A 23,916-nucleotide genomic window follows, 5' to 3' on the forward strand; every position below is an offset into this window, starting at 1 on the left:
TACTGTCTGCCTTTATTCATTCCCATTTCCACCCTGCCACACATGAAATAACAACCCCCTCCCCCTCATGTGTGCGAGGTAGCGCTAGGAAGACAACAAAGGCCCCATTCGTTCACACTCATTCTCTAGCTGTCATGTAATAATGCACCGAAACAACATCCAGGCCCCACAGAACTTTCCATGGTTTACCCCAGACGCTTCACATGCCCTGGTTCAATCCATTGACAGCACGTCGACCCCGGTATACCACATCGTTCCAATTCACTGTATTCCTTGCACGCCTTTCACTCTCCTGCATGTTCAGGCCCCGATCACTCAAGATCTTTTACACTCTATCTTTCCACCTCCAATTTGGTCTCCCACTTCTCGTTCCCTCCACCTCTGACACATATATCCTCTTGGTCAATCTTTCCTCACTCATTCTCTTCATGTGACCAAACCATTTCAAAACACCCTCTTCTGCTCTCTCAACCACACTCTTTTTATTACCACACATCTCTCTTACCCTTACATTACTTACTCGATCAAACCACCTCACACCACATATTGTCCTCAAACATCTCATTTCCAGCACATCCACCCTCCTGCGCACAACTCTATCCATAGCCCACGCCTCGCAACCATACAACATTGTTGGAACCACTATTCCTTCAAACATACCCATTTTTGCTTTCCAAGATAATGTTCTCGACTTCCACACATTCTTCAAGGCTCCCAGAATTTTCGCCCCCTCCCCCACCCTATGATTCACTTCCGCTTCCATGGTTCCATCTGCTGCCAAATTCATTCCCAGATATCTAAAACACTTTACTTCCTCCAGTTTTTCTCCATTCAAACTTACCTCCCAATTGATTTGACCCTCAACCCTACGGTACCTAATAACCTTGCTCTTATTCACATTCACTCTCAACTTTCTTCTTTCACACACTTTGCCAAACTCAGTCACCAGCTTCTGCAGTTTCTCACATGAATCAGCCACCAGTGCTGTATCATCAGCAAACAACAACTGACTCACTTCCCAAGCTCTCTCATCCACAATGTTAATGAGAGGTAAAAAGGAAGAGTTGCTGAATCAAAAGGAGGAAGTGAAAGGAAATTGGAAAGTATTTTGAAGAACTGATGAATGTGGGAGAAGGGGAGGCAGCAGTTGTTACATACATGAGTATGGAGTTAAGAAGGGCAGTAATGAGGCTGAAAAGGGTAGGAAGGTCACATGGAGTGGATGGGATTACAGCTGAAATACTGAAGTATGAATGAGAAATTGTTATAAAGTGGATGCATCTGATAAGTAATTTAGCTTGGGAACAGAAGGTTGTGCCTGAGGATTGGGTGAGAGCTATTATTGTTCTATCAGTCTGTATCTCTGATGCCCATTCCTTCCAGGAACTCTCATCAAGGGGTGCCCACAGCAAAAGAGTCTACACTTATCCCTGCCCTTACATGCCTCCCTTGCATACACCATTCCACACATTCATCCACTATTTCTCTCCCTCTTGTATTCCTCCACCCTATTTGCCCATGTAACAGGTGGTCTTCCACTTACACCAACTCCTTTAATTCTACTATCATACACTCTCATTGTAAACTCCAACTCTTGCATTCTTTCCACATGCCCAAACCACCTCAAAGTATTACATTTTACCCATTCTACCGCTCTTCAATTTACTCCCTTTGCATTCCCTGCCTCACCACATCTCTCATATACCCTTTCATTTCTTTCTTCATTCCACATGCTCTTCTCAAATAGCTCATTTCCACTGCCAGGATTCATGACCTCTGTGCCTCATTCCACATCCATGTTTCAGCTGTGTAGGTCAAGGTTTGGAGAACTAATCTTTTCTTCACTTCTGTACACTCTACCCTTCATTATTCTGTTAAGGGCCCCAGTGATTCTTCTACCCTTGACTGCTCTCCCCCTTACCTCTCCTTCCACATCTACCTATCTATCTATGTCTCTGACAGCCATTCCCTCCAGGGACTCCTATCAAGGGGTGGCCACGGCAAAAGAGTCTCCACTTATCCCTTTCTTCATATACCTCCCTAGCATGCACCATTTCACGCATTCCTCCTCTGTTTCTGTCCCTCCAGTATTCCTTCACCTATTTGCCCATTTTGCAGGTGGTCTTCCACTCACACCAATCCCTGTAATCATACTATCATACACTGTCCTTGTAAAATTCCAGTCTTGCATTCTTTCCACATGCCCAAACCCCCTCTAAGTATTACGTTTCACCCATTCTACGACTCCACAATTCATTCCCTTTGCATTCCTTGCCATACCACATCTCTCATACACCTTCTCAATTCTTCATTCCATCTAGTCACACCATATTCCCTTCTCAAATAGCTTATATTCACAGCCTGGATTCTTGACCTCTGTACCTCATTCTTTATCCATGTTTCAGCTGCATAGGTCAAGATTGGATGGACTATGCTGTCCCTTAATCCTCTCTTCAGTTTTTTTGCTGGGGTAACAGAAAATTGCTAGACTTTCATTCACTCCCCCATATGGAGGAAAGCAAAGTGCTCAGGTCATAATTGCCTTCGAGATAGTAGAGGGAGAAGTACAACATTGCACTTTTGTAGGAGAGGAATATCCATTGATTTTTTTTTCAAGCATGACAGATATATGTATGAATTTGTATATTCAGTTGCAAACACAAATACATTCTAACATGAACACCATTGTACTGATATAGCAGGAGCAAGAAAAATGCAATATTTACACTTTTGGCAGTGCTGACTTGCTCATGTCTAACACCATTTGATGTTTCATAATGGGGTATAGCCAGTCGCATCCAAACAAGTTCACTGTGTTAGTAATGAGGGATATTCATTCTTTGTTTTAGGCAAAATTTAGGATTTTTCCTTTCTTTCATTTCCCAAACCAGGCAGCTAGGGGGATGCTGTGTGCCTGCTACTGCACAGATAGGGTTAATTATTGATTTAATATAATTTTCAGAGTTTGTTGAGAAGGTGTACCACATGTGAATGTATTAGGCTTTGTTACTAATGTTACATAAGAATATAGTAAACTTTTGTGATACTTTTTTTTCTTCAGGATGCCTTTTCCTTGGAAAAAAGAGCTGAGGTAATGATCTTTACCTGTAAGGAAATCATGGACCACATTGCTGATAACCTTTTTACACAGACTCCTCAGACGTTGTCTGATCCCAAGTAAGTTTTAGAATTTTAGTTATATAACAACTTAATTACAGGTAAATTATATGGGAGGGTATTGATTGAGAGGGTGAAGGCATGTACAGAGCATCAGATTGGGGAAGAGCAGTGTGGTTTCAGAAGTGGTAGAGGATGTGTGGATCAGGTGTTTGCTTTGAAGAATGTATGTGAGAAATACTTAGAAAAGCAAATGGATTTGTATGTAGCATTTATGGATCTGGAGAAGGCATATGATAAGAGTTGATAGAGATGCTCTGTGGAAGGTATTAAGAATATATGGTGTGGGAGGCAAGTTGTTAGAAGCAGTGAAAAGTTTTTATCGAGGATGTAAGGCATGTGTACGTGTAGGAAGAGAGGAAAGTGATTGGTTCTCAGTGAATGTAGGTTTGCGGCAGGGGTGTGTGATGTCTCCATGGTTGTTTAATTTGTTTATGGATGGGGTTGTTAGAGAGGTGAATGCATGAGTTTTGGAAAGAGGGGCAAGTATGAAGTCTGTTGTGGATGAGAGAGCTTGGGAAGTGAGTCAGTTGTTCGCTGATGATACAGCGCTGGTGGCTGATTCATGTGAGAAACTGCAGAAGCTGGTGACTGAGTTTGGTAAAGTGTGTGAAAGAAGAAAGTTAAGAGTAAATGTGAATAAGAGCAAGGTTATTAGGTACAGTAGGGTTGAGGGTCAAGTCAATTGGGAGGTAAGTTTGAATGGAGCAAAACTGGAGGAAGTAAAGTGTTTTCGATATCTGGGAGTGGATCTGGCAGCAGATGGAACCATGGAAGCGGAAGTGGATCATAGGGTGGGGGAGGGGGCCTTGAAGAATGTGTGGATGTGTGGAAGTCGAGAACATTATCTCGGAAAGCAAAAATGGGTATGTTTGAAGGAATAGTGGTTCCAACAATGTTGTATGGTTGCAAGGCGTAGCCTATGGATAGAGTTGTGCGCAGGAGGGTGGATGTGCTGGAAATGAGATGTTTGAGGACAATGTGTGGTGTGAGGTGGTTTGATCGAGTAAGTAACGTAAGGGTAAGAGAGATGTGTGGAAATAAAAAGAGCGTGGTTAAGAGAGCAGAAGAGGGTGTTTTGAAATGGTTTGGGCACATGGAGAGAATGAGTGAGGAAAGATTGACCAAGAGGATATATGTGTCGGAGTTGAGGGAACGAGGAGAAGTGGGAGACCAAATTGGGGGTGGAAAGATGGAGTGAAAAAGATTTTGTGTGATCGGGGCCTGAACATGCAGGAGGGTGAAAGGAGGGCAAGGAATAGAGTGAATTGGATCGATGTGGTATACTGGGGTTGACGTGGTGTCTGTGGATTGAATCAGGGCATGTGAAGCGTCTGGGGTAAACCATGGAAAGCTGTGTAGGTATGTATATTTGCGTGTGTGGACGTATGTATATACATGTGTATGGGGGTGGGTTGGGCCATTTCTTTCGTCTGTTTCCTTGAGCTACCTCGCAAACGTGGGAGACAGCGACAAAGCAAAAACAAAAAAAAAACAAAAAAAATTACAGGTCATAATGACTGCCAAACAACATTCCAAACTTAAGACTCTTGGTGAGGACATCCTTCATTGAGTTGAGAATGAAACTGTTCTCTCTATTTCTGATGTCCATTCCCTCTGGAAACTCCCTCAAGGGGATGGCTATGGCAAAAGAATCTTCATAGCTGATGAAGTCTAGTGCTATCGTAGCCTCTATGCCTCACCTTTAACAGGCCTCTGGCAGAGGGCAGTCTGTTTTTAAAAGACATGTTCTAAAGAGGTTCATGCCTTATACCTACTTAAATCCCTTTTGCAGCCTTTAGACTTTTTCAGAAATTATCAAGGGAAACATTGCTGCACTTCCTCATACCTTTAGTCCCCTTTTTAGCAAGGAATATCACTACATGAATTTAAAAAGCTCTCTTTGTTGGCATACCTTAGGCTTTACACTAAAGCACATGATATGAGAAAGTCACCCTTTACCTCATCCTTCTAAAGAAACTTTTCTGTGGAGAAAATCAACTAAAAGGGGTCTTTGTTATTTATCTACCACCTTTATCAAACAGTGATTTAAATTATTTAGATGTTGTGTATCTATTCTATGTGGTTCTGCAATTCCTCCTTCAGGAAGTACAGATTCTTATGTGCCCTTGATTCACTATTAAAGATACTTTCTCCTTTGGGATTAGTCTTCTAAATCAGAGATTTTTTCTAAACCCTCCCCCTCCTTCATATGGTACATTCACAGGCTTGTGGGGCAAACTGCAGAAGTGTCCTGTGAATATTTTTTCTTTGTCTCATTTCCCTGTGCTGCCTTCCTCACTCCCTTTTCTGAAAATACTTTCCTCTGATCCAACTATGACTCCTTTCAAGTTAATGCTTGTGATCTGTGAATTTTTATCTTTGAGTGGCCTGGAGCAGGTGGATGATGACATTATCTCTGGCATTTTTTTGATTGATTGAAGACAGGCCTGAAATAAGCAAGATGCCACTACCTAGTTGTAATAATATCAACAACTGGGGAAAGCCAGAAGGGTTTAGGATTAGAAGGTCCAAATCACAACATTTCTTGAGAACATAGGCTCATGCAATGCAGCTTTGGAGAATTTTTTTTCAAATTTCTAAGCATACATTTTTGTAGATGTTATAATTTGGGATTGCTGAATGATGGAAAGTTCAGATCTATAGGATATTTGTATTAGCAAAGACACATTTTAGCATAAAAAGTTTTGCAAATGAGTTTTTTTCTAGGCCATTAGGCAATTAGTATGCTTCTCTTTTTAAGTTAGAAAACTACCAGCTTTAATGCAAAGATGCCAGTTTTCCGGCAATTGCCGGAATTCCGGCTTTTTGATCAATTGGAGTCAAATTTCCGGTTTCTCATTTTTCTCTCCATCTGTCTCTTGTCTTGCTAATGATGACAGCCGGAAAATGAACAAGTAGACTCTTGACGGATGTTTTCATATTATATCGATCGTGGATTTTGTATATATACTGTATGTAATTAAAAATACAAACCGCAAAACAACTGGATTGCTAACCTAGCGAGATTAAGCTTCTCTCCCACTCTTGCTTTTTGCATGCTTTGCTAATGGTTTGTACATGTGCGCGATGCGACAGCATATGCCCTAAGGCAGGCCCTGGACCCCCGCCGAATGGGACTTCGCGCTTCGCGCTCGTGATGTGCACTTCGCGCACATATTGCCCCTTTTTCCACCTACTAATATTTTTCCAGCCCTAGAGACATTTGCCACTGGCATCCCTGATAATTAACATCTTTCATGCTTTTGTTTTAGTTTTTGTATTTAAGGTATTCATGGACATGATATTATTTCTTTAACTTTTCAGAGTGACTGATCCTGAGGACATGAAAAATAAGTACATTCATGTATTAGCCTGCTCCCTTAATGCTGTGAGTCTGCTTTTGATGAGCACTGCTGAAAATAAAGAGAAAACTGCTCAAGTGATGTCAGTGATGAGCCCATTTGTGCAAAATCCATCATTTTGGAAAATACCAAAGAACAAGCATCCTCTGGTAAGAACTCATGTCATGAGCATTTTAATCTATCTATTTATATCTCTAATTCCCATCCCATCAAGGGGATGGCCATGGCAGAAGAGTCTCCACTTATCCCTGTCCCAACATGCCTCCCTCACATACACTATTCCATGCATTCTTCCACCATTTCTCTCCCTCCATTATCCTTCCACTGTGTTTCCCCATGTCACAGGTGGTCCTCCTCTCACAGCAACCCTTTAATAGTACTATCATACACTCTGAAAACTCCCAGTCTTAAATTCTTTTCACATACCCAAACCCCCTCATAGCATTACATTTCAACCACTATACCACTCCACAATTCATTTCCTTTGCATTTCTTGCCATACCACATCTCATACACCCTCTTATTTATTTTTTTATTCCATTTAGTCATACCACATGCTCCTCCCATAGGAAATGGTATCACCACCCCCAGCGTTGGGGAGGTAGCACCAGGAAAACAGACATGTTCACTCTCAGTCTCTAGCTGTCGTGTAATGCACTGAATCCACAACTCCCTCTCCACATCCAGGTCCCACAGACCTTTCCATGGTTTACCCCAGACATTTCACACACCTCTTACCCTTCTGTATTGAACGTTCAGGTCCCAATCGCTCAAATTCTTATTCACTCCATCCTTCCACCTCCAGTTTGGTCTCCCACTTCTTGTTCCCTCCATCTCAGACACATATATCCTCTTTGTCAACCTTTCCTCACTCATTCTCTCCATATGTCCGAACCATTTCAACACACCCTCTTCTGCTCTCTCAACCATACTCTTTCTATTTCCACTCATCTCTCTCACCCTTTCATTACATACTCAATCAAACCACCTCACACCCCTCCTCAAACATTTCATTTCCAACACTTCTATCCCTCCTCTGTACAGCCCTGTCTATAACCCATGCCTCACAACCATATAACATTGTTGGAACTACTATTCCTTCAAACATACCCAATTTTGCTCTCTGAATAACATTTCTCCTTCCACACATTCTTCATCGCTCCCAGAACCTTCGCCCCTTTACCCCACCCTGTGACTCACTTCGGCTTCCATGGTTCTGTCTGCTGTTAAGTCCACTTCCAGATATCTAAAATGCTTCACTTCCTCCAATTTTTCTCCATTCAAAGATATTACCCAATTACCTTGCCACACAACCCTGCTGAACCTAATAACCTTGCTCTTATTCACATTTACTCTCAACTTTCTCCTTTTTCACACTTTTAGAAACACTCACCAACTTCTGCAGTTTCTCACTCAAATCAGCCACCAGAGCTGTATCATCAGAGAACAACTGACTCACTTCCCAGGCCTTCTCATCCCAACAGACTGCATACTAACCCTCCCACAACCTTGGTAGGTAGTACTGGTAATGTACCTCCCTGGTCAGTGGCTGCTTACCAACTGCTACAGTCAGTTTTATTATTGATTGTGAGAGAGAGAGAGAGAGAGAGATTTTTATAGTGCTTCTAAGTTCACAGAGATTTCCAGTAAGGCAGCATTGACTTTATGGCATTCCTCTGATTCAGATGACTGAATGAGACTGTTTGTGTTTTCATTGTTCTAGAACTTTAGACAGTAGCCAGTATATTGACTGACTTGGTACATATTCAGTAGATTTGTGTAACAAGGACTGTTACATTAGGTGAATTAAAATTTTATGATGATTTTTTTCTTAGATGATGAAGGATGAATTTGTGAAATAGAATTGATATAATGAAAACAATTGTATGTTGATGAGCTCAATTTTACAGGTGCGGAGTGCATGGTTTTCAGCAATAAAGAATATGTTTGAATATGACCCTCAGTTGTTGGGTAACTCAGGGACGGAGCTGAGTGGCATCATCCTTCCAGCATTAGATGACCAGGATGGTTCTGTCCTTATTCATATATGGGTTGCCTTTTTGCATCTGTGTGTCGTTCATCCAGTGAGTATGTGGTAGATTACCCTCTTTCATTCACTCGTATGCCACCTTCCATATGCTAGACAGGTCACCCACTCATGGAATCACTACTCTGCAGAGTACTCTCTCTATCATTTTCTTGCACCCTTTGCCACTCTTCATTTAATCTCTCTTAGTATCTTTGAAGAAGGCTTCTTTCCCAAGCATAGTGACACCTTTTCTTTCATGCTCACTCAGCCAAGAAATGATCAGACACCCCTATCTGATGCCCCTCTGTAAATCCACATTCAACAACTTCTCATTTGCAAACTTGTCAATCAGCATGTAACCTATTAATTTTTGTCAACTCCCCAAGTCCATTCACCTACTTATATTTATTTACGCTTTTTTTTTTAAGAAAAGTATTCCCAGTCACCAGACCTCTTTGAACACAACTATATTCATATATTTTTTTCACATGCAATTGCTTCTCCCACTTTAGCAACATTGCATAAGGAAGAGCCAAGCTGTGGCCTCATTTGCTTACATCCACTCTTTAGCTGTCTTGTATGATGAACCAAAACCAGAGTCCACCATCTAAAGTCAGGCCGTACAGACTATTTCATGGTTTATCCTTGCCACCTCATATTCCCTGGTTCATTCCAGTGAAAGCTCGTCTTCCCCTGTATATCACAGCAATCAAGTCCATTCTCTCCCTTTTATACTTCTAACTCTCCTGAATATTCAGACCCTGATACTGAGTAGTATCTCTTACTTCATCCTTTCATCTTTTACTTGGCCCTTTCCACCCCCTCCTACCTCCACTTCCGCTTTCTATTCTTTTTAGGCTATAAATCTGCAGTTCTTTCAACCTTTCATGGTAGTCCATATGTTCTATCCCCTTGATTTTGCTTTTGAGGTGCTTCTCATTTCTCTCATGTTAATTTCTGATTGTTTTGTTGGTGACCATTCATCACAGTAGCATTCAATTTTGCTTTTTAGATATACATTAAACATTTTCATCAATAGGTTTTTGTCTCTTGTAGAGAAAGTTCTCAGAATCATGCTACTCATCAGTTGACTTGATAGTTCTGTCTTCTCATTATGCTCTCTGAAATAAAGTTTCTTATTAATGATGACACCCAAATCTTTTACATACAGCCCACTTTCTATCAGTTTCCCTTTTGGGCCTTTATATAGCACTATTAATGAATCCTTCCTTGACCCATGATTTATTTGCCCAAGTTTGTCTTCATTATTTCCATTAAGTTCACATTTACCCATATGTAAATTGTGGCTAAGTCTTCTTGCATCCCCCAGTGATCAGTTTCTGATCTATATATGAGGAGGAGGAGAGAATGAACTGAAGTATATAAAGTGGAATCATCATCATAAAGATAGCTAGGATTAGAAGCAGAAGAAAGATCACTTATTGAGAGAAGAGAGTAGGTTATATGTCAGAACCTTAAGGAGCCCCTCTACTGATAAGATAGGAGGGGAAGGCACTCTGCCGACTACTACTGCAATGGAATAACCTTAAAGGAAACTATGCATTATAGAGTTGAAAGAAGCAAAGAAACCAAAGGTAGATTTTAGAAAGCAAAGACTTATGTCACTCCTTATCAAATGTTCTGGAGATGGAGAGGGCTACAACAAAACTTTCGCCAAAGTCCTTGAGAGAGAAGGACCAGGGGTAAGTCACATAGGAGAGAAGATCTTTAATGGACCTAGTTACACTTTCCTATCTGCATTCTAGACATCACCCATCTATCCAATTTAACTGATAGTGATTCAGTGTAAGACCCATTATACCCAAGATTCAAACTCCATACTGAAGACGTTGAACTACTGCTTCTCAGTTGTTTAGATTCACTATACAGAATCACTCAACATAACTATACCCCTTGACTTGTGGTCTATCCTAGTGGACATATCCAATTACTTGAGCACTACAGGAGTCATATATTCATAGAAGGGGATTCTGAGGTGTTAAGGTAAGGGATAAGGTGCTCTCATTTCAGTGTTTATATATGTTACAGCTAGATTGGATATGTGCACATGAGGCTGATGTTTGTATTTTCCTGATGCTTCCTTACTAAGGCAGGAGAGGCAGTTAGGCATAAGAAAAAAGAATATACAGATAGGTATTATCCAGGGGATAACAGAGAAAGAGTTCTACCCTCATATCTCTTGCATTTCATAGTAGGTGACTAAGAGGGGAGGGAGCAGGGAGCGAGAAGTCTTTACTTCCTGTAGTATTACCTCTCTGAAGAAGGAGCAGAGGGAGGAGTCAATTTTCCCGTAAGGCCCAGTTACTGTCTGTTCTTGGCACCAACTTACTAAAGTGAACAGGTTTTAAATGAAAGATAGATACTGTGTGTAACTGATTGACATTGGAAAATTTGGTAACCCTTTCCATTATATGGGCCTTATTTCATGTATGCTCGATGTGGACATGACTCCACACACTACAGTTTCATTGTTTACTTTAAGGTGAAAGTCCCTGTGGTAAAAGATCATAATGGTGGTATGCATTTATAACTGACCATTGTTTGTTGTTTGGTAATTTCTTTTCATCATATGTTGACAGTGAAAGTAGAAAGCTAAAAACTTAACAGGTTTGTCAGAGATAAAGTGAAGTTATGAGAAGTGAACTCTTATGTAGGTATGTATTTATTTTTGGCGTTCATTTTTTTTTTTTTTTTTGAACATTTCTCATGAATTAATATAGAATTTTGCTGTATTTCCATATGATTAATGGATATCCATCACTGATATTCCATATTGTTGCATATTATGCAGGGCTTCTGGGGAGAGAAAATCAACAAGACAATTTTCAAGCGAATATATTCAGTATTGCGTGATGGAGCACGAGGCAGTGCAGGAGAATTATATCCACAGCTTCTTCCTATCATCAGTGTCATTCCAGAGGAGGCTATGGAGGATAAGTGTACATTCTATACTGATTTCTTCAGAGCAATGTCAGTTGGGTATGCTTTGTTTGTTTTATGTACATTTATCTCAGTGCAGTGTAACTTCAAAAACTTAGATGATGGGACTGAAGTTTAGAGAGTAAGGATTTCCTTGGAACAGAGATTTCATAAATGTCTGATATTTGATTAGTGATTATGTTTTAGGTAAATGGAACCCTTTTATAGGACTTCTACATCATCAAAACTAAACCCTAAAGCTAAAGCAGAGACAGATATAATGATAGACTCTATGGAGTGAGAAGATCCTTGATGAGACTGATCTTTTTTTGTCGTTTGACAGTGATACACCTTCACCAGAACTAAGCCTTCATTCATTGAGTAACTTCTGTCAGGCAGTATGGTAACACAAAACAATTTATGTTAGTGAAAGAGAAGAGAGAGGCATTTGGATGATTTTTGCAGGGAAATAGTGCAAATAACTGGGAGATGTATTAAAGAAAGATGCAAGAGGTCAAGAAAAAGTGCAAGAGGTGAAAAAGAGGGCAAATGAGAGTTGGGGTGAAAGAGTATCATTAAATTTTAGGGAGAATAAAGAGATGTTTTGGAAGGAGGTAAATAAAGTGCGTTAGACATGAGAACAAATGGGAACATTGGTGAAGGGGGCAAATGGGGAGGTAATAACAAGTAGTGATGAAGTGAGGGAGATGGAGAGAGTATTTTGAAGGTTTGTTGAATGTGTTTGATGATAGAGTGGCAGATATAGGGTATTTTGGTCGAGGTGGTGTGCAAAGTGAGAGGGTCAGGGAGAATGATTTGTTAAACAGAGAAGAGGTAGTGAAAGCTTTGCGGAAGATGAAATCTGGCAAGGTGGCGGGTTTGGATGGTATTGCAGTAAAATTTATTAAAAAAGGGGGCAACTGTGTTGTTGACTGGTTGGTGAGGATGTTCAGTGTATGTATGGTTCATGGTGAAGTGCCTGAGGATTGGCGGTATGCATGCATATTGCCATTGTACAAAGGCAAAGAGGATAAAGGTGAGTGCTCAAATTATAGAGGTACAAGTGGAAGGGTATTGATTGAGAGGGTGAAGGCATACCCAGAGCATCAGATTGGGGAAGAGTGGTGTGGTTTCAGAAGTGGTAGAGGATGTGTGGATCAGGTGTTTGCTTTGAAGAATGTATGTGAGAAATACTTAGAAAAACAAATGGATTTGTATGTAACATTTATGGATCTGGAGAAGGCATATGATAGAGTTGATAGAGACGCTCTGTGGAAGGTATTAAGAGTATATGGTGTAGGAGGCAAGTTGCTAGAAACATTGAAAAGTTTTTATCGGGGATGTAAGGCATGTGTACGAGTAGGATGAGAGGAAAGTGATTGGTTCCCAGTGAATGTCAGTTGCGGCAGGGTTGCATGATGTCTCCATGGTTGTTTAAATTGTTTATGAATGGGGTTGTTAGGGAGGTGAATGCAAGAGTTTTGGAAAGAGGGGCAAGTATGCAGTCTGTTGTGGATGAGAGGGCTTGGGAAGTGAGTCAGTTGTTGTTCGTTGATGATACAGCACTGGTGGCTGATTTAGGCGAGAAACTGCAGAAGTTTGTGACTGAGTTTGGTAAAGTGTGTGAAAGAAGAAAGCTGAGAGTAAATGTAAATAAGAGCAATGTTATTAGGTTCAGTAGGGGTGAGGGACAAGTCAGTTGGGAGGTAAGCTTGAATGGAGAAAAACTGGAGGAAGTGAAGTGTTTTAGATATCTGGGAGTGGATGTGGCAGCAGGTGGAACCATGGAAGCAGAAGTGAGGCACAGGGTGGGGGAGGGGGCGAAGGCTCTGGGAGCGTTGAAGAATGAGTGGAAGGCAAGAACATTATCTCGAAGAGCAAAAATGGGTATGTTTGAAGGAATAGTGGTTCCAGCAATGTTATATAGTTGTGAGGCATGGGCTATAAATAAGGTTGTACAGAGGAAAGTGGATGTGTTGGAAATGAGATGTTTGAGGACATGTGGTGTGAGTTGGTTTGATCAAGTAAGTAATGAAAGGGTAAGAGAGATGTGTGGTAATAAAAAGAGTGTGGTTGAGAGAGCAGAAGAGGGCGTATTGAAATGGATTGTTCACAAGGAGAGAATGAGTGAGGAAAGGTTGACAAAGAGGATATATGTGTTGGAGGTGGGGGAACAAGAAGTGGGAGACCAAATTGGAGGTGGAAGGATGGAGTGAAAAAGATTTTGAGCAATCAGGGCCTGAACATACAGGAGGGTGAAAGGCGTGCAAGGAATAGAGTGAATTGGAACAATGTGGTATACCGGGGTCAAACGTGCTGTCAATGGATTGAACCAGGGCATGTGACTTGTTTGGAGTAAACCATGGAAAGTTTTGTGGGGCCTGGATGTAGAAAGGGAGCTGTGGTTTCGGTGCATTACACATGACAGCTAGAGACTGAGTGTGAATGAATGTGGCTTTTGTTGTCTTTTCCTAGCACTACCTTGTGTGCATGCGGGGAGAGGGTGTTGTCATTTTATGTGTGGCGGGGTGGTGACAGGAATGAATAAGGGCAGCAAGTATGAATTATGTACGTGTGTATACATGTATATGTCTGTGTATGTATATATGTGTATACATTGAAATGTATAGGTATGTATATGTGCATGTGTGGATGTGTATGTGTATACATGTGTACATGGGGGGTTAGGCCATTCTTTAGTTCGTCTCCTTGTGCTACCTCACTAACGCGGGAGACAGTGACAAAGTATAATAAGTAAATAAGTGAATATAAACATATTTTTAGTTTACTGTTTTGCTTGTTTTTCTCAGGTTACGGAAAGAAAGAGTTTTGTCGAGCAGCAGAGATGTGACCTCTATCTTGAAATCACAGTTTGAGTGCCTTACTTATGTTAGTAAGAAAGTGGCTAATGCAGAATTATGGGATACTCTTATGAAATACCAGGTTTGTGTATGTGGGGTGATTTTATCTATAGCTAGACATTTTTGCAACCCCAGTACCCCTTTTTATAGGATTCCTTCAGTTTTGAGGCTAAGCTTCTTTTGAGAGAAGGGCATAGTTGACCCTTTTGGGTCATATAGATCTTTGATGATGCTGTACTCCTTTATGTTCACTGTTAAAGTTGACCTCTTGCACAAATTGCTACCACCTGCAGGCACCCCACACTACTATCAACAGCATCCTGACTCCTTGAAAAACTGATCCATGACATAGTCATCCAAATTATCCCACTCTCTCTCATACAGTATGGCTTCAGGCCCAATTATTTCACTACTATTCAAACCACACAAAACACATTCCAGACATGTTCAATCAACCACAGCCACCTTATTTCATAATGCTAGTTGCGTACTGTAAGAATCAGCAAATCATTTGATGCAGTCCCATGACATATTCTAGCACAAAAATTATTTGACACCACTCTTCACCAAATTGACTCTTTTTTGATTGCTGAGGTAGTGCCAGGAAATAGATGAAGAAAGACCCATCTACTCATATACACATATACATACACGCCCATACATGTACGTATATATACATACACATACTCAGCCATGTACATATTCATGCTCGCTTGCCTTCATCCATTCCCGATGCCACCTTGCCCCACAAGAAACAGCATCGCCACCCCGTGTCAGCGAGGTAGTGCCAGGAAAACAGACAAAAAAAGCCACATTTGCTCACACTCAGAGTCTAGCTGTCATGTGTAATGCACCAAAACTACAACTCCCTTTCCACATCCAGGCCCCACAGACCTTTCCATGGTTTACCTCAGACATTTCACATGCCCAGGTTCAGTCCATTGACAGCACATTGACCCAGATATACCACATCATTAGAATTCATTGTATTCCTTGCATGCCAATCACCCTCCTGCATGTTCAGCCCCCGATTGCTCAAAATCTTTTTCACTCCATCCTTCCACCTCCAATTTAGTCTCTCGCCTTTGTTCCCTCCGCCTCTGACACAAATATCCTTTTTGTCAACCTTTCCTCACTCATTCTCTTCATATTTCCAAACCATTTCAACACACCCTCTTCTGCTTTCTCAACCACACTATTTATATCCACACATCCATTTGGGCACATGGAGAGAATGAGTGAGGAAAGATTGACCAAGAGGATTTATGTGTCGGAGGTGGAGGGAACGAGGAGAAGTGGGAGACCAAATTGGAGGTGGAAAGATGGAGTGAAAAAGACTTTGAGTGATCGGGGCCTGAACATGCAGGAGGGTGAAAGGCAGGCAAGGAATAGAGTGAATTGGATCGATGTGGTATACCGGGGTTGACGTGCTGTCAGTGGATTGAATCAGGGCATGTGAAGCGTCTGGGGTAAACCATGGAAAGTTGTGTGGGGCCTGGATGTGGAAAGGGAGCTGTGGTTTCGGGCATTATTGCATGACAGCTAGAGACTGAGTGTGAATGAATGGGGCCTTTGTTGTCTTTTCCTAGCGCTACCTCGCACACATGAGGGGGGAGGGGGATGGTATTCCACGTGTGGCGAGGTGGCGATGGGAATGAATAAAGGCAGACAGTGTGAATTGTGTGCATGGGTATATATGTATATGTCTGTGTGTGTATATATATGTGTACATTGAGATGTATAGGTATGTATATTTGCATGTGTGGACGTGTATGTATATACATGTGTATGGGGGTGGGTTGGGCCATTTCTTTCGTCTGTTTCCTTGTGCTACCTCGCAAACGCGGGAGACAGCGACAAAGCAAAATAAATAAATATAAATAAAAATAAATACATCTCTATTACCCTTTCATTACTATCTCGATATCTAAAACACTTCATTTCCTCCAATTTTTCTCCATTCAAACACATCCCAACTAATTTGTCCCTCAACCCCGCTCAACCTAATAACCTTGCTCTTATTCACATTTACTCTCAACTTTCTCCTTTCACACTTCACACAATTTTCCAGACTCAGTCACCAATCCTGCAGTTTCTTACTTGAATCCCCACCAATGCTGTATCATTGGTGAACAACAACTGACACTTCCAAGGCCCCCTCATCCCCAGTAGACTACTTACTCGCCCCTATCTCCAAAACTCTTGCATTTACATCCCTAACCACCCCATCCATAAACAAATTAAACACCCATAGGGACATCACAAACCCTTGCCGCAGACCTATCTTCACTGGAAATCAATCACTCTCCTCTATTCCTACTCATACTCATGACTTACACCCTTGATAAAAACTTCTTGCCGCCTCTAGCAGTTTATCTCCCACACCATATACTCTTAAGACCTTCCTGAAAACATCTCTGCCCACCCTGTCATATGCCTTCTCTAAAGCCATAAATGCCACATACAAATCCATTGGTTTCTCTTGATTATTTCTTACATACAGTCTTCAAAGGAACACCTGATCCACACTTCCTCTACCACTTCTAAAACTACACTGCTCCTTCCCCATCTGATGCTTTAACATGCATTCACCCTCTAAAACTACACTGCTCCTTCCCCATCTGATGCTTTAACATGCATTCACCCTCTAAATCAATGCCCTCCCATACAGTTTTCCAGGAGTACTCAACAAACTTATACCTCTGTAGGCAGTATGTTTGAGGCAAGAAACCTGGTTGTTCTGGCTCTGAGTGAAACAAAGCTCAATGGCAAAGGGAAAGAATTGTTTGGAAATGTCTTGGAAGTAAAGTTAAGGGTTGGTGAGAGGACAAGAGCTAAGGAAGGAGTAGCAATATTCCTGAAGCAGTAGATGTGGGAATGTGTGATAGAGTGTAAGGAAATAGACTCTAAATTAATGGTGGTAAAACTGAAAGTGGATGGTGAGAGATGGGTGATAATTGGTGCTTATGCACCTGGCCATGAGAAGAAAGATCATGAGGGGCAAATGTTTTGGGAGCAGCAGCTGAGTGAGTGTATCAGCAGTTTTGGTTCACGAAACTGGGTATTAGTGATGGGTGATTAAATATAAAAGGTAAATAATGTGGCAGTTGAGGGTAAAATTGGTGCACATGGGATATTCAGTGTTATGAAAGGAAATGGTGAAGAGCTTGTGGAGTTGTGTACTGAAAGTTGAGTACTATGGTCCCTCATCTAATATTCATAACCTCTTAGTCATCCTCTCCTGTCTCACATTCTTCACATATCCATACCATTGCAGCACACTGTCTTTATCTCTCTCATACATACTTCTCTAACTACTTCACCTTTCTTGTACCTTATATATATGTTTTTTATTTGACGATCAACCCTCCTTATACCACTTAGTATCCTCAACTGTTTAATTTCCAAAACATCCAACCTCTTCTCAACATTTTAGTTTAAGGCCCACACCTCAGTCCATACAACACCAGTGGGACTACTTTACCATCAAAAATACCCGTGTTTGTCCCTAAAGACAGTGGCTTACATTTTTACACATTCCTCAGTGCATCCAGGACCTCTGACCCCTCCCCAACCTTATGGCTCACTTCATTTCCCATAGTTCTATTTGCTGCCACATCCACTCCCATGTGTCTAAAACATTCCACCTCCTCCAAGTTCTCTCCATTGAAACTTTCAGTTCAAATAACCTGTCTCTCTTCACCACTAAACTTAATAACTTTACTTTTATTCACATTTTACTTTAACTTTCCCCTTTCACTCTCACTTTCCCAAATTCAAACACTAGCATCAGCATTTCTTCACTGAAATTTGCCGCCAGCACCATCATCTACAAAAATCTGACTCACCTCCTAGACCCTTCCACTCCCAGCAGACTGCATACATGCTCCTGTCCCATAATAGTAAGAATATTAGGAATATGGTATGAGTGTTTGTGTTGATATTCATCTACGGATGTTCTATTTATTCTCTTATGAGAATCTTTTTCCCCACGATTAGTGCATGTAGCAAAATGTGTAAGATTTTCCCATCTATCTGCTTGATGAATATACCTATACACAGGGAGTCATGTATTAGATAAAAGTAGATTGGTGTATATGTGTGGATTTGTTCTGAAATGTGATGTACCTAATATGGACACAACAAATGCTTACTACTGTGATAGTCTTTTGCTGAGCTAATGTCATACTTAATGTGCAGGGGTTAATTACACTTATTGTACATGTACAGAGTAGCTAGATCTGATTATAGCAGGGATATTACAGTATTAATTAAAAGCTCCTCTTTTGTATTGAAAATTTACTTTGAAGCATCAGCTGTGGAGCATCAGCTGTTAACATGATGTCATATGCTTTGACTTTGTTGAACCACCATTCAAGAAAGATACTTGAATTGATTAATGGTTTTAACTTAAAGGAGAAATTCTGTTATAGAATATAAATAAAAGTTCAACTTTGCTAGTGTTCATTTAGACTGTTTATTTCAGTTTCAGAAAAGCTTTTGAAATTATTTTATTTCATGCTCTACTTATGAAACAGTTTTCCTAGATACCTCATATTCAAACACAGTGTTTTAAGATTTATCTGTGCACTGTCTTTCAGGTGGTTGATTTTTTGAGGTCATCCTTCACTGACACACCACAGCTTAGTTCTTCCAACCTCTACCGTGAAGTAGCTGTTTTTTTACGATTTCTCTCTTCGAAATCTCAGGCTGAAGAAGAGTTGAAGAGCAGTCTTAATCTTCTTACACTTTTCTGGGAAAAGTTTGTACCTGAATGTGAGATCATAACTGAACAAGGAAATGAGTCAGCAATATCAAAGATTATCACCTTCTTTTGCATCCTGAAAAACCCCGATTCCATATTCAGCCTTAGAAGGGAGGGTGTTAAATTTTTTGATGAAACTGAAGCAAAGGGACAGTTGGCAGATTATTTCCCTGTAGAACAAGATGAGAGGGAAAAACTGTTCTTAGAAAATGTAGGAACGAATGTTGCACCATTGACCTTTTCCTGTCATTCTATCTTTATGCAGGAAAGAAGTTTGGCTGCTTATGAATTATTTTCAGTTCTCCTTTCCTCTTTTCCATCACCTAGTGTTTACACTGCTCTTGTTCATGGAAAGGGAGAAGTGAAACCAGTTAGAGTGAGAGAACTGGTTGAGAAAGTAATATTACCTAAGATGGAGAGAGAAAATACCTGTGTCTCTCAAGCAACAGTTAATGTATTCATGAAATTATATGATTTGATGGGCAATGAAGATCAGAAAATTGTTCTTCAGAATTTCAAGGTAAGTTTCATTGTTTTTGCAAACTGTTACTGTTGTTTGTGATAAAAGCTATCAAGATTTTGTTGAAAAGAAGGATCACAAAGATGCTGTGGTTGGCATCTTAAGAAATGCAAAAGTAGATTTTCCTTAAAGGTAGTTGCTGGCCAAAATAAGTCTGTCACATTTTTGGTTATTTTCTGTGTTATTCACTATTCTAGAGTTTATGAATTTACATGCTAAGAATGCATGGGAGCACATCATTTTAAGTTTAGATTTCATACATATTCTGAGGTGGCATTTCTCAGGCCTCACCATCAGAACTTTGTGTAACTTTTGCTTAAACTAATGGCTCCTATTTTCAGTTATGCTTTATAAAAAACAGCAGTGTGTAATCATTTGTGTGTGTGTCTTGGAAAAATTTTTTTAGGGTTAAGATAGACTGGCCAATATTAGTCAGTGTCTTGACAGATTTTGTTATATATCTTTTAGGTATTTCATGCATGTCATTGCAAAGAAATGTATTAGAAATTATATTAATGAAGATGCTGTTTATGGTAATACAGAGAAGTTTTTGGTTGAGGGTGATAATCAGACTGATATAAAGGAGTATGTTAGTTTGTATACATGTATGAGCGTGTTGAAGAGGGTGTATTGAAATGGTTTAGACATATGGAGATGTGAGAGGAGGATGACTAAGAAGGTATACATGTCAAAAGTGGAGAGAAGGCAGAGAAGTGGGAAACCAAGGAGGATTTGGAAGTGTGGAGCAAAAAATACTCAGAAGGAAGGGGCCTGAACATGTATAAGGGTGTGTGATGCAGATTGGAGTGATTTGGTGTATAGGAGTCGACATGCTATCAGTGGACTAAACCTGGGCATGTGAAACAGCAAGGGAAAACCATGAAAGGTCTTTGAAACCTGGTTATGGATAGGGGGCTGTGATTTCAGTGCATTACACATTTTCATATTCTCCCTGAAGTTTGCTGATACTAGCTCAACCCAATTCTCATATGCCCTCTTTTTTAGCCCCCACCACACCTTGACCACTGCTGGGTGCACACCATAGGCCCCTGAAAAAATATCTTTTTCAAAAGTTATTGGTACAGCCCTAAGGTGGAGTTCCTGTCTCATGCATTGGCAAAGTAAGACATCCGTGAATATGAGACCCAAACTAGGAGAAACAACCTCATGATAAACCCTTTCCTCTATTACCCTTGTGTAACATCACAAGTTTAATTGGGACATGGTTATGTAGGATTACTAGTTTATCTCTGATTCCTTGATAATGACTCAAGTATATTAGGTGATCTTTTCAAGATTAGATCAACATCAAGCACTTTCCTATAATAGTAGTGATGATTACGTCCAATTTACTGGTACAGTTGTGGAATCTTCCTGCTGACTGGACCCTTGAACTTAGTGGAATAGTTGAGGTTTGAGTTTGAATGGAGAAAACTTGGAGGAAGTGAAGTGTTTTAGATTCGAGGGAGGTGAATGATGGTGAATGGAACTATGGAAGTGGAATTGAGTCATAGGGTAGGTGAGGGGGCGAAGGCTCTGCGAGTGCTGAAGAATGTGTGGAGAGGCAGGTCCTTTGTCTGGGAGGGCAAAATTTAGTATGTTTGAAAGCATAGTAGTCCCAACAATGTTATATGGATGTGAAGCTTGGGCCACAGATGAGGATGTATGGACAAGGGTGGAATTGTTGGAAATAGAATGTTTGAGAACAATATGTGGTGTGAGTTGCTTTGTTCAGGTAAGTAATAAAAGGGTAAGAGAAAGGTTTGGTGATAAAAATAGTGTGGTTGAGGGAGCTGAGGAGGGTGTGTTGTAACGGTTTGGACATTTGGAGAGAATGAGTGAGGAGAGGCTACAAAAATGATATATGTATTAGAAGTGGAGGGAACAAGGAGAAGGGATAGACCAAATTGGAAATGGAAGGATGGAGTGAAAAAGATTTTGAGTGATCAAGGCCTGCACATGCAAGAGGGTGAGAGATGTACACAGGATAAAGTGAATTGGAATGATTTGGTATACAGGGGTGGATGTGCTATCAGTAGACTGAACTAGGGCATGAAGTGGCTGATGTAAACTATGGAAAGTCTGTGGTGCTAGAGAATGGCACTGAGCAAATGTGGCCTTTCTTTGTTTGTTCCTGGCACTTCCTCACTAATGTGGGAAATAGTGACCAAGTACGTATAAAATGTATGTACTTTTGTGAACAGTTTTTGTTACTTGCATTTCATTTTTCAGCCCAGCCTATCAGTAACTGTGTTACGTCTTCTTGTCGAGAGGATGACAGAGCGTAGGGAAAATGATGAAATGGCTGCATCATGGTTGTTATCACCACAGTTGGGTTCCAGGCTAGTGCACCTAGTAGACAGACTTTGTAGTCCGACAAAATACTTGCCATCAACTCAACACCAGCAGCAGCAAGATGAGCTCATTTCTCTGTTTAATTTTGTGCTCAGAAATGGAAACAAGAAAGGTAAGCAATTTGTTTTGTAATTTCTCATTGTGTTGCAGTCAGAACATTTGACTGATTTTCATATACTCATAAGAAAATTCATCAAGTTCTGATTGTAATGAACTAAGGCTTAAAGAAATTATGGCATTAACTTATATTTTCAAAAGCAGTGGTGTAAGAATGAATTAATGAAATAAAGGGAGGCCCAGTATTTTTGCTATTATATTTCAAAAATCTGTCTTCAGTAAGATGGTACACCTTAGCTTTTAATAAGCTACATGATGGAATGTAGGAAATGTAGACACTTTCTTTCATTAGCAATTCTTCACTGAAGAGTTTCTGCTGAAATTTATTGATTACTTATTTGTACAGTATGGGGAGCGAGTTCTGGACTTTTGGGGCCCCATCCCTTTAACTTTTTTAGACATTTGTATATTGCCAGCCTTTACAGTTCATCTCTTAGTCTTTTCCAACCATCCACTATCTGTACACTAAGACAGTACTTTTTCATGTTTTTTCTAACAAGCCTTACCTAGCTACTTGTTATGACTTCCAGTCATTGTATCTCCTGAAACCTTTTCACTGTTGACAGTCAGAGTGATTTAGAAACTTGAAGAATGTAATCAGGTTATTCTAATCTGTCTATTTTGTAATAGGCAAATTTGTTACAATCAGCCTTGCTTTGTATCTTAATACTCCTAATTCAGGTGTCTTTCCAAATGTGCTTCTTTAGGCTGCCTCAGTGAAATCTTTTGCTTATTTCTTTTTTTACATAGTGACGTACATGCCACAAGCAAAATCACACCTCAATCAAAGTGCATGTTCATGTGCACTGTATTCGTATTCATATACCTCCACATTTGACGGTAAAGTTCTATGAAATGCTAACTACTGGTAATGTGAGCCTGATGGGATTTGACTGTTTAGACCCTGTTGCTCATGGATGTGAGACAAAGTGTATTTGATTACTTGTAATCGAAGTCATATCCCTATTAGGGGTGATCATAGACAAGTGGTTAGCGTTCCCAACTACTTTGCAAAAGTTCCTGGGCTCAAGTCCTTGTTGTTGGAGGGCATTATGTGTCCTATGAAAGTTCTGTGGGTAGAATTTTGTCAACCAAGTTTCAGACCAATTCAGGAGTCTGTTTAAGTCTCCTTGTAAGCTGATGCAATCCTCCTTGCATGTTACTTCCCTCATGACCATTGCATCATCTACATAAATATTTATTGGGGTTCCATACCTTCAGGCAAGTCATTAGCATCAATCATAGAGAGTAATGGTCCCAGAACCAAACCCTGTGGCACTCCATTGGTCACCTCAATCCATTTGAGAAAGGCTCCTCTAACATGCATCCTTTGTTCCCTCCCACTGAGATAATCTTCTACTCATTGTAGGAGTTTCCTCCCTATTCCTGCCTTGTGATCCAGTGTCTTAATCAGCTTTTATGCTGTACAGTGTCAGATACCATCTGGCAGTCTAGTTGCAGACAGGCCATCCAACTTCCTATTTGTCCAGGACTGCGTTCACTCTTTTGTAGAAACCACACATGACCTGCTTTCCCTAAAATCATACTGTATCTCGCACTTACAAAATTATTTTTTCCTTAGAAAGTCATCCATTTGCTTTTTGATAATCTTTTGCAGAATCTTATACACCACACATGTTAGTGTGAATAGCCTGTAGTTCAATCCTGTGTCTGGTCTCTTTCTTGTATATGGGTATGATGTTTGCCCTTTTCCATTGCCTCTCTCCAGTGACATCTTGAACAGTAATTCACGTGATTCATCATGCATACCTACACACACCTTTAGC

The 23,916-nt window shown here is 40.4% G+C and overlaps 1 protein-coding gene across 1 annotated transcript in view; it reads left to right on the forward strand.

The window, feature by feature from the left end:
- Ltn1 (E3 ubiquitin-protein ligase listerin) overlaps window positions 1–23,916 on the forward strand; it is a 154,557-nt gene that overhangs the window by 19,781 nt on the left and 110,860 nt on the right. Inside the window, exons 5-11 of the mRNA XM_071671796.1 lie at window positions 3,062–3,177; window positions 6,505–6,691; window positions 8,453–8,626; window positions 11,384–11,571; window positions 14,322–14,454; window positions 18,974–19,657; window positions 21,890–22,124. Coding sequence (XP_071527897.1) covers window positions 3,062–3,177; window positions 6,505–6,691; window positions 8,453–8,626; window positions 11,384–11,571; window positions 14,322–14,454; window positions 18,974–19,657; window positions 21,890–22,124 — 1,717 coding nt within the window. The remainder of the gene's footprint in view (window positions 1–3,061; window positions 3,178–6,504; window positions 6,692–8,452; window positions 8,627–11,383; window positions 11,572–14,321; window positions 14,455–18,973; window positions 19,658–21,889; window positions 22,125–23,916) is intronic.

Source organism: Panulirus ornatus, chromosome 17 (genome assembly GCF_036320965.1).
Source record: "Panulirus ornatus isolate Po-2019 chromosome 17, ASM3632096v1, whole genome shotgun sequence".
Lineage (NCBI taxonomy): Eukaryota > Metazoa > Arthropoda > Malacostraca > Decapoda > Palinuridae > Panulirus > Panulirus ornatus.